The 12150-nt window shown below is 42.1% G+C and overlaps 1 protein-coding gene across 1 annotated transcript in view; it reads left to right on the forward strand.

Moving 5' to 3' along the window:
* The first annotated feature begins 691 nt into the window (after window positions 1–691).
* LOC137095722 (zinc finger CCCH domain-containing protein 4-like) overlaps window positions 692–12150 on the forward strand; it is a 29674-nt gene continuing 18215 nt past the window's right edge. The window contains exon 1 of the mRNA XM_067462529.1: window positions 692–1146. Coding sequence (XP_067318630.1) covers window positions 950–1146 — 197 coding nt within the window. The 5' untranslated portion in view covers window positions 692–949. The remainder of the gene's footprint in view (window positions 1147–12150) is intronic.

Here is a 12150-nt window from a genome sequence, read left to right on the forward strand (position 1 = left end):
CCAGCATAATTGTCTTCTCTAGGCTTTCCTAGATGGCATCCTTGAAGTTAGTGGACTGACCTTGAAGGAGCTGGGGGTGGTGACGGCTGACAGGGAGCTCTGGCGTGGACTGGTCGATGAGGTCACGAAGAGTCAGAGACGACTGAACGAATGAACAACAACAACAACAACAATTGTTTTTAAGTGTCTTTTGCACTACAAATAAGATATGTGTAGTGTGCATAGGAATTCATTCATGCTTTTTTTTTTCAAATTATAATCCGGCCCTCCAACAGTTTGAGGGACTGTGACCTGGCCCTCTGTTTAAAAAGTTTGAGACCCCCCTGTTCTAGATCAACAGACTGGGCCACAGCAACGCGTGGCAGGGGACAGCTAGTTTTTAACAAAACAAACAAACAGATTTAAACGAAGGAAGGAAAGGAAAGGAAGGAGGGAGGGAGGGGGGAGAGGGCCGTGCGCGTGCGCAGTGACGTCATTGTAGAGGCACACAGAAAGAGAGGGAGAGCGAAAGAAACTCGAGCCCCGCTCGGCAATTTCCGGCAGCGCTCGGAGAATTCCGCTTAATGAGGCCGGGTGTGTCCGTCCGCGTGCGCCTCTCGCTGGCTGAACGCAGAAAGGAGGGAAAAAAGGAAAGGAGGGAAGGGGGCAACGCGCGCGCGCGCACGCACAGGCAGTGTCGCGCACGCGCACGTTCTCGCGCGCTGCCAGCCCTCAGGTTGAGGCCGAGGCGAGCGGGCGGGCGGGCGCCATTTTGTGTGGTGCAGCAAAGCAGCCGCGAGGCCCGCCCTGTACAACAGTGACTGTGCCCCGTCCGTCTCTCTCCTCCTCCTCCTCGCCGCAAGCACCACCACCACCAAGCGACGCTCGCTCCCTCCCGGTCGCCCTCCTTCTCTCCCCTTTCGCACCGTGCTCCTTCCTCCCCACGCAGGCCCAGGCCCAGGCCCCGTCCATGGCGGTGGAAAGCCCGAGCGTGCCCCCCCCGCCCAGCAGCAGCAGCCCGCACTCTAGCCCCCCGTCCCCTTCTCCGGCCGCCGCCGCCCTTCACAGCCACCAACACCAGGGCAGCAGCCCGGGCCACGGCGGCGCCCGGCCGCTCCAACAACAACACCATCACCTCCTCCTCCACGGGCCCGGCCCGGACGAAAGGTCCAGTACCCGCCGATCTCTCTCTTTCTCTCTCTCTCTCTCTCTCTTCTCGGGCGAGGGGGGCGCGGGAGGAAGGCGGAGGGGGGCAGCAGGTAGGTGACAGGACGGGGGGCAGAGGAGGGGGGCCCAGCCCAGGCTGTACTCTCTCAGCATCTCCACAGGCCCTTCTTCTTGGTTATGCTCCGTAATGTGTTCCGATATCACTCTTAAATACACAAAGAAGAGCCCAAAGTCAAGGCAGGAGAGTCTAAAGCAGGCCTGGGCCAACTTGGGCCCTCCAGGTACTTTGGACTGCAACTCCCATAATTCTTAAAAGCCTCAGGCCCCTTCCTTTCCCCCCTCTAAGCCAGATTTGGGTAAACTTTGGCCCTCCAGGTGTTTTTGGACTCCAATTCCCACCATTCCTACAAGCCTCAGGTCCCTTCCTTTCCCCCATCTAAGCCAGATAAACTTGGGCCCTCCAGGTGTTTTGGACTCCAATTCCCACCATTCCTACAAGCCTCAGGCCCCTTCCTTTCCCCCATCTAAGCCAGGTAAACTTGGGCCCTCCAGATGTTTTGGACTCCAACTCCAACCTTTCCTAACAGCCTCAGGCCCCTTTCTTTCCCCCCTCTAAGCCAGATTTGGGTAAACTTGGGCCCTCCAGGTCTTTTGGACTGCAACTCCCACCATTCTTAACAGTCTCAGGCCCCTTCCTTTCTCCCCTCAGCCGCTTAAGTCCAAAAGACCTGGAGGGCCCAAGTTGGGCCTGCGCTACAATATCACTATATAGTAGCAAATCCCAATCTAAAATTCTGCCTTATCCCATCTCATCTCCCTCCTCCCCCCCCCCTCCTCTTTTTGGGGAGGCATGATTTTGTTCCTCCCATCATTAATACGTTTTTAAAAGTAATTTTTTAAATTGAAATTTGCACCATAAGTACAATAGGGACTGGGTGGTCCTTTTACTGTTTTTGTAGTTTTAGGATTTTGTGGTTCTAGGATTCAATAATACCACATTATTATTATTATTATTATTATTATTTTGTAGGTTAAGGTAAAAGTTTTCCCCTGACATTAAGTCCAGTCGTGTCCGACTCTGGGGTGTGGTGCTCATCTCCATTTCTAAGCTGAAGAGGTAGCGTTGTCCGTAGACACCTCCAAGGTCATGTGGCCAGCACGACTGACTTTCCCGCCTATTGATCTATTCACATTTGTATGTTTTCGAACTGCTAGGTTGGCAGAATTATTATTTTATACATAACTGGATTAGTACACAGCAAACAAGATCACTATACTGGTTTTGTAGTTACTCACATGTCGGACACTTCCCAAGCGTTGAGGACTGTGTGATGTTTCGACGAATAATGCGTGCAGATACGAGTAATATGGCTTTTTGTAATTTTGTCAGCGCTGACAAGTGTAGTGTAGGCCAAGGTCTGGTGGCGCAGTGGGTTAAACCGCTGAACTACTGAACTTGCTGACCAAAAGGCCAGCGGTTCAAATCCAGGGAACGGGGTGAGCTCCCACTGTTAGGCCCAGCTTCTGTCAACCTAGCAGTTTGAAAACATGCAGATGTGAGTAGATTGATAGGTACCGCTTCTACGGGAAGGTAACGGTGCTCCATGCAGTCATGCTGGCCACACGACCTTGGAGGAGTCTATGGACAACGCCGGCTCTTCGGCTTAGAAATTGAGACGAGCACCACCCCCCAGAGTCGGGCACAACTAGACTTGATGTCAGGGAAACCTTTACCTTTACTTACAGTAACAAATCATAATGTACACTTCTGGCTTGTGCCATTCTCCCTCCCATCTACAAGTTGAAGACATTAACGGACAAATTAAATAGGTTATTCTATCCCTCCCTCCATCACCAGGATTTTTGTCTTCATCTCCCCCCACCCCATCACTACTACTAGTAGTGGCTATTCTATTAAAAAGAGCAGAGTAACAAATCACAATTACAATTCTGCCTTACCCAGCCTCCCCGAATCCCAGGAGAGGCTACTTTTCTTTCAGTTCTCTCACTCTGGTCATTTGTACCTAAACTTTGGTAGTATTAATTAATTAATAATAAAAACTTGATTTATACCCTGCCCTTTCTTCCTGGAGGGAGTCAGGGTGGTTTCCAAAGTATAACAGAAATGGCAAACATTAATTGCCAGGAACAAATAAACAACAATCATAATGAAACATGAAGTAAATTAAACTAAATATAACTTATAAGCAACAGAACTTAACCAAGGATAAACTAAATAAATGTAACAAAAATGGTCAAATCAACATCAATATATTAAAAGCCTAATAAAATATATCACAACAGCCTGATAATATTGATATTGTGCTATGCTAATAATGTAATATATTGTATGAGATATATATATATATATCTTGTAAGCAGTTCTGAGTCCCCTTCAGGGTGAGAAGGGCGGCATATAAATGCTGCAAATAAATAACAAACAGCAGGCTAAGGTAGGTATTAGATGTCTAGGCAAGGATGTGTATGTCGTTTACTTAATTAAATAAAAGAGCTTGTTTGAGGCTGGATAGAAACCATTTATTAGCTATATCTGGCAGAGTAACAGACCTTTGGGATGCTAACCAGGAGAGAGATGGCTGCAGTATTGGGTGGGGGGGGGTCTCTTCATCCCGCCCCCTCTTCTGTCCCTCCTTCCTCTCCAAGGAGTCCTCTTTTACATGTGATGCAGGGGTTGGGTTGGTAAGTAATCTCTTTTATTGAATAATTCATTGTGTGCCTTGTTCCTTTATTTTTCCCTGCCACAGACAAAAAAGGCTGTTAAGTCAGTAAGCATTACAATGAAGCAGAACTCTGCCCCTTTCTGTTGATCTGATTGGTGCACATTCCATGTGTGGTATTGAGGAAAGTACTCACAAAAGCACGCACTCATCCATATTTTTTCCCCAGTTGTTTTCTTTAAAAGTCCAAAGTCCTGTTATGTTTGCAGGTGAATGAAACCTTTCCCACTCCACTGGCCCTCCCAAAGCAAAGTGCTGTGTTGTTCCAGCTTGATTTTTCATCTAGATGCTTTTCCTGCAAACTCCCATCTTCATTCCATTCTGTGCAAAGTGGACTCAAATTGCACTTGGTGCAGGACATTCTGCCTGATAAACAGCAAAGGTGTTTCAGAAAACAATCAGCAGCTCTAAAGTGTAACCAATCACAGTGTTCCCAAAGTCATTGCACACTCTTTTTCCCTTTCCCTCTGTTGAGGGTTTTTTGGTAATCAGTAGTCATGTACAGTATAAGCACAGTGTTGGCATTCCTTTTCAGTGTCCTGTTGTAACCCACATAATCTGTGAAAAGTTCGTGTTTTGTTCATCACACAAATTAAGTGAATCCGAATTAAAATTGTCTGTGGTGTACATTAGACTCTGTTCACCAAATCCATTGTTTTCCAAATCCCATGTATTAAACAAGACCATACACTTTGACCCACAGTGCAGTTTTCCATTTATTCTGAGTGGAAAGCAAAACATTTTATGAGTGCCACAAATTCATTTACATAACATGTTGGCTTGTATATTTTTCAATTTGCCTTTCCTCCAGTTTGAAAAAGTCGGAAACATTCATGAAACAAAAAGGAAAGAGCAGGAAATGTGGTTTTAAATTTTAAAAGTGCAACTCACACTCACAAATTATTACCCTTCCGTTTTTTCTTCGTGTTCTTCCTCTTACTTTGTGATGTCTCATATCTTCACATGTGAATCAGTATCAAAGCTACTGGTTTGACTAGAATTTTCCAGAGTCCATTCCTAATCACTACTCCACCTCTGAAATCCAGAGTAGATTCAGCCATTTGGATGTTAAGACATACAGCCTTGGCAAACAATTGAACCCATTTTCCTTTGAAGCAATAATTTCATAATAGTCTAAAGAAGGGGTCCTCAAAATTTTTAAACAGAAGGCCAGGTCACAGTCCCGCAAACTGTTGGACGGCCGGGTTATAATTTGAGAAAAAGCACAAATTAATTCCTATGCACATTGCACATATCTTATTTGTAGTGCAAGAAACACTTTAAAACAATACAATAATTAAATTGAAGAACAATTTAAACAAATATAAACATTCGTTTTTCAATGGGATGTATGGACCTGGTTTTGGCTGTTGTTATGTGCTTTCAAGTAGTTTCAGACGTAGGTTGACCTTGGAGGGCCGGGTAAATGACCTTGGAGGGCCGTATCCGGCCCTCGGGCCTTAGTTTGAGGACCGCTGGTCTAAAGGTATGAGTTCTGCCATTAGTTGGTAGCACGAAAGCCCACACTTTCGGAGATTAAAAGTATAGCAGTTTTACATTTCCTTATGACTAGTTTTTCAGCAAACTCTACAAATTTGCAACTTTAGCTGAAGATGTCATAGGCAGCTGAATCCATGTAAAGAAGTGGATATGACTCAGTAAAACAGAAAAGGGATGACAGTAAAATGGTACGAAGAGTTGCAGGGGACTTGAACTTTGAACAGAGGCATGCGTAAACTTAGAATGTAGATTATCTTAAATTTATCTTTCATTGTTATTAGCATCTATGTGGAACTTTCCCACCGTGCTCAAAGCACTTCACACATTAAGGGAGGCTTGGAAACCAAGGCTTTGTAAGGGTTGCAGAGAAAAATGCAGGATGTGTACAAAGACATTTTCAGTATTTCACAAGGGAGCATGAATTTTAGTTGAAAAGTACAAGGTCATTTGTACCATCAGGATTGATTATGTACCCGGCAGTCTTGCCTCTTACATAACCTTTCTAAATGGAAAGTGATTAAGTTAGGAATTCCAGTTGAGCATCTTATGACGGTATAGCTGGCAAATTCCATAAAACACGTGCATTTTTGCCTGTAACAGAGTTGCAGAAAGAAGGGGAGAATTTTATCTTGGCAAGCTTTTTTACTCATCCACTGCAGTCAGTGCTTGGGGCTGGTGAAGGCCTAGCTGGTATTTACTGAACTTGTAGTTGTGCTCCACTACTCCAACCCCTGGAGTGATGTCCCCTGTTGAGTCTTGCACATGTATACTTGACATCTTCCACAAATGTCATGAGCCAGCTTTAGGAGGAATAGTGTAAAAAAAAAAAGCAAATTAACACAGACAGCAATAGGTTTATTAACTGGCTGTTTAAACAGCCATTACAAAGATGGGTGGGATATGAATTTCTGTGTCAAAGTAGGCCCTAATCCCTCAGATACCTCTTTAACTTTAGACAGATCGTAGATAAATAGTTCTTGAATCATATAGAGGTTGAGGAGCCAGAGCTGAGTGATTAGGAGAGAGGATTGTTGCTGAGTGCTCTCTTTTGAGATGCTGTGTCTGAGGAATCTAAAAATCAGTAACATGAAAGTTAGATTACTTTTGGCAAAGATCAAACTATTCATGAGAAGAATCCTGCATGCATCATTAATTCTCGTGGCAGAATCTTTTAATAGTTATCCCAGCAGTTTTCACCCTTCTCTATACTTTTGTTGGTTCATCAATCCATAGAAACTGGTTCTGTCAAATATTATTTTTCAGATTCAGAGCTCAATAGATTACTTTTGGATTAGAGAACGCTCTTTGGGTGTTCCAACAACTGCAGTAGGGCCCCATCCTTTCAACTAATTTCTCTACAGCAGTGGTTCTCAACCTGTGGGTCCCCAGGTGTTTTGGCCTACAACTACATTGGCATAATGAAGAAAGGAATAAAAGTAGGATATAAATAACGTAGTATTGTACTTCCCTTATAAAATCCCACAATGTGATTAGATTAAGATTCAAGTGGATATCTTTGTGGATTTTTTTTTTTCATCTTTGACTTCGCAAAAATCATTTCAAAAGTTCTATTTGCTGGGCAAAAAATATAAGAATTTATGCACAGCTGTCAAATTTTGAAACTTTTTTTGCAAAAGAAATATGTATGCACCATATATATTGGATTTTGCCTCAAAACCACACTTTGGCTTAGGAAAAAAATTGCCTCAAAAGCAAATTTGGGGTTGGGGGATCACAGAAAGTCCTAAAATGTGAAAAATCTCATAGTATCTTGTAGTTCTTGACTGTCCACCCACCATCCGAGTGTTTTGGTGTGTTGAAACACCTTTTCTTGTTAGGGACTAGAAAACATCTAGGTGTTCTTCACATCTCTAGGCTCAGAAATACTGTGACCATTTCTGATCCAAAGGGTATTATAGGGTTAAAAAATTGCAAAAAAGATTGGAGAAAATTTCCCCAAGGAACAGGCCACATGAGGTTTAGAAAAGAGATAACGCATGAGACAGATGTGTAAAATAAGGCATGAGGTTGGAAAAGGGTGAAAGGAAGGTTTTCTTACCCTTTCATATTGGAGCGCAGCTGAAGTTGAATAGTAGGGGATTCAGGACAGATAGAACCAATTACTGCTTCGCTCATCTTAAGGTTAAACTCTGAAATTTGGTGTATATGTAATGGTGATGGCTGCCACTTTGAGCAATTTAAAAGGAATCTTGATCAGTGTTCATTAATATATATGTGTGTGTGTATATATGAGTGTGTGTGTGTATAAAGAGTGTGTATAATGTTCCTAGGTTTAGTCATTGCTGGGGTACGTAAGCAGGAGAGTGCTGTTTTTCTCACGTCCTGCTAAGGGGCTTTCCATTGTGGCAGCTGCTTGGTCCCCGTGGGAAGGGAATCCTGGACTGGAGAGGTCATTGTTTTGACTGATCCAGCATTGCTTTTCTTGTGTTCCAATAATATTGTGGGCCATATCTCAAGCATACATGAACCATTGATTTTCTAGGGTCCAGAAACACTTAATGCTATAATGTACGGCTTTAACCCTGAGTTCTGATTGTCATAGATCTAATCATCTATTTGCACAGAGGCAGTGCAAGAGAGAAACACCTCCCCCTTTACATTGCAATACAGTTGTGTCCTCTTCTAAGTAGTTTGCAATGTGTGTGTTTTCCCGGCTTTCACCTTCCCATGGAGCCCCCAGTGGCACAGTGGGTTAAACCCCTGTGCCGGCAGGACTGAAGACCGACAGGTCGCAAGTTCAAATCCGGGGAGAGGCAGATGAGCTCCCTCTATTAGCTCCAGCTCCTCATGTGGGGACATGAGGGAAGCCTCCCACAAGGATGATAAAAACATCAAATCATCTGGGCGTCCCCTGGGCAACGTCCTTGCAGACGGCCAATTCTATCACACCAGAAGTGACTTGCAGTTTCTCAAGTCGCTCCTGACACGACAAAAAAACAAAACAAAACCTTCCCACCAACATAGCTTTCTGAATTGAGATTTGGAAGAAGCAATTGTGTTGTTTATGTCAAATTTGAGCACCAAGTGAGAAGGCAGAAATCATTGTCTCAGCTATAAGTTAGATGTAAACCAGTCTCTGTAATCAAGTAAAAGCTGGATTTGTGAGTCCAGATGAGTAAAAGAGGACACACATACCATTTCCTTAATCAGCTTCCATCCTGCAGTTTTGGCCTCCTTTGATTGCTGGTGTACTTCTCTTGTAGTCAATCCCATTCAAAATTTCATTTAAGCCACTATGTCTTCCTTTTTGTATCCATCTTGTACTCTCTTGAGCCTTCTTGGTCTCATCTCCTGTTCTTTACTTCCTTATTCCATGCCTGGAAGATCTTTCCACGTTGACTCCATGTCTCTTGAGTCAGTTCCCAGTCTTTTTCTGCTGATCTCCATGTGGTGTCCTGACCAAGCTTCATTGATTCTCTTCACCTTTCCCCAAACATATGACCTTTATAGGCTTTACCTCTTGCTACCAATGGCATGACTGGCACAAAATCTATATCATTGTAGCTGAGCTGTATGTTGTTGCCCTGTATTGCTTCTTGCTGTGGCTTCCCAGGACAATTGGAAGAACCCATTTTTGTCCTCTTCACAGTCAGGAGTTATTTGGACAACTCCTGTCTCATGTATCTATTCCAACAGATTTCAGTTGTGTAATCAGTGAGGTCATACAGGCGATTATGATGTAATACATTATATGACGTGCAGGGTTCTGAATTGTAGTAAGCGGGTTGGATACTGTGGTGGACCAACCACAGGGCGAGCAATTGTCCTCAGTATCAGCTTTAACTTTTGAAACCCCCATAGCCACATGGCAACCTCGCTACTTTGCTCTATAACCAGAGTGAACATGTATGGCAAGCTCTATACTGAAGTCAACAGAGCCCTGTAACTTTCAGTAATAATAATTAGAGTTGTTGGATTGCTTTTCACACAGCTTTGAGCCACTAAGTTTTTGATCACTTTAATATTTTTGTTTGGACCACATTGAATGCTAGCATAATCTGGCTGCAATTCTAAACACGCTTACTAGGGAGAAAGCCCCAGTATGAACACAGTAGGACTTACCTCTGACTAAGCAAGCATAAATTGGTATTATAAGCCTGTAGGTCTTTCAAAGTTCAATCCTTTAAAGCATCTCATATTCCCAAATTAAGTATCTTGTGTTCATGTCCAAGGGAAATATTTAGGTGAATGGGACTGGCTAACAGCGATAAGAGCCCTCAAAATTATGACTTCATCTTTGCTGAAAACATATTTATATTTCTCCAAATCCCCCTTTTGCTGGAAATTGTTGTGTTTAGTGCTCTCTTAGTTTTGGTTTTTTCAGAAGTTGAACAAGTAGAGCTGATTGTGCTATTTTCTGGCATTGTGTTGCCAGATTTGATTCTGTTTAGTTCTTAGGAACAGCAGTTGTATACTTACCCATTTGTGGAAGTGTAGCAAATAGTTCTGGAGATTGCTAGTAGGTTTTGTTCATTCCCCGTCCAAGATAGCACAATGCCTTTGAAAGTAGAGGCATGTCACAGTTAATAATAATCCCTTGAGTAATAGAAAAGCAAGTGCCTATAGTCAGATGGTAGAAAAAATGGAATTATATGCAGGTTTTTAGGAGTGTTTTGATAGGCTTTATGAAGAAAGTTGTGATGAAAAAACATTTACTGAGCAATAAGAACACATCTGATGTCCACAATATTTCTAGTACATGAAATGTTCAGTGCAGCATCTGGTATTTATTATAAGGCAGAAAAAAAAATTCTATAGAGAGAAACAATGCAAACCACATTTGATTCTCTTGCTGCCCACATACCAGAACCAATTCTGTCAGTAATAACCATGAAGCCAAATCTTGGCTTTAAATATACAGAACTCTTTGTAGTGGCTTTCTGCAAGCATTCTGGAATAGATGCAAGCAGGTGTGAGTGTCTGTGTTCCTCCAGCCACTCTGTATTGTATGAAACTAGATGCCTTTCTCAAATGCCCATTTTAAACACTGGAAGCCAGATTGAAAAATGAAGATCTTGATACGTTGGTCTCAATTTATAAGCACACAGCATAAGTCTAGGATAGGAAGATAGTGGTGGTTCTTACTTAAATGAACATTTCATAGTCACTTGACAATATTTTTTAATAATATAAAGTGCCTGGTAACTTTTGACATGGAGATAATGAAACCACAACCCCACCCCTAGACACACACATATACACAGTCTACTAATTGTGGCAAAATAGACTCAAATTTTATTATTTCATCAATTTATGTTGTTATGAGCTACATTTCTGGCATAAACATTGTTTCTGTTAAAAGCAACATGTACAACAATCCAGAGCTATTAGTTTTGTGTCTTGAATTAGGACTTGTTAAGTATCTTTGAATGACATTGATTAAATTTATTTATTTACAAAATTCATAAATTACACGGTTTGTATAATTTGGCTGAAAAGCACTTCACAGATTATCTTGAAACTCATATAAAATACAATGCATTTACTATTAGCTGTTCAGAATATAACTTTGAAGACACTGGTTAAAATTCAGATTAATCAGTCTGTTAAAATCTGGGACTTAATTTTCTTATAAACTCTGAAATCCCACTGATTTCAATGAGTTTAATTTCATCTACTCTAAACGTGTCTAGAATTTTCTCTATACCAAGCTCGTGTATAAGTTTGAATCATAACCACTATTCAAAAATGATACAAAAATATTCCAAGTCAAATCATCTTTATATGTTCTTGTACAAATCAAACCATAGCTAAAACCAGGGGTCCTCAAACTAAGGCCCAGGGGCCAGATGGGGGCCCTCCAAGGTCATTTCCTCAGCCCTCGCTCAAGGTCAATCTCAGTCTGTAATGTCTTGATAACACACAGCAACAGCAACAACAATCCTATCTCATCAGCCAAAAGCAGGCCCACACTTCCCATTGAAATACGAATAAGTTTATATTTGTTAAAATTGTTCTTAATTTTAATTATTATATTGTTTTTAAGTGTTTTCTGCACTACAAATAAGATATGTGCAGTGTGCACAGGAATTCATTCATGTTTTTTTTCAAATTATAATCTGGCCCTCCAACAGTTTGAGGGATCTGACCTGGCCCTCTGTTTAAAAAGTTTGAGGGGCCCTGGCTGAAACCATCAGGGGCTTTTTTTTTGTCCAGCTGTGAATAGCCAAAGCAATACTCTTGTGTTCATTGCTTAGAAGTAAGTTCTATTGAGCTCAGTGGGGTTTATGTCTGAGTCGGATTACATAGAAAGAGGCAATTGTATCCCTTTTATTGAATATTCTTCTATCACTAATATCTTAGAAAGGCAATGTGGCTATATTGTATGGCAGGAGTGAGTAGGCATCCACCAATATATTAGTAGCCAATATGAAGGGAATTTCTTTTCTTAGTTCTTTACCATACGTTCAGTGCACCATAGATTTAAAGGCTGTTATTATGACAACTAATAGAACTACAAGTGACCTTAAGGAGATCAGCTTACTAGTTTTGCTTTCAGATAGATGAAATCAACATGCTTGCCTAGTGTCTACAGTGCTTCTGCTACAATCGAAGATCAGCAGTGTGCTAAACAGTGCTCAGATGTTATCAGGCACCTTTTGGTCTTTTCCCATTAAGTGCTTGTCACTTTTGTTGGCTACATAAGAACACCAGGCAATAAAGAAGGGGCAGTGTGTACTTTCTGATCCATTTTGCCACCTCAGAGTGAGAAACAGAATACACCTATGTTCCTAATCAAGGAGTC

Source organism: Anolis sagrei, chromosome Y (genome assembly GCF_037176765.1).
Source record: "Anolis sagrei isolate rAnoSag1 chromosome Y, rAnoSag1.mat, whole genome shotgun sequence".
Taxonomy (NCBI): domain Eukaryota; kingdom Metazoa; phylum Chordata; class Lepidosauria; order Squamata; family Dactyloidae; genus Anolis; species Anolis sagrei.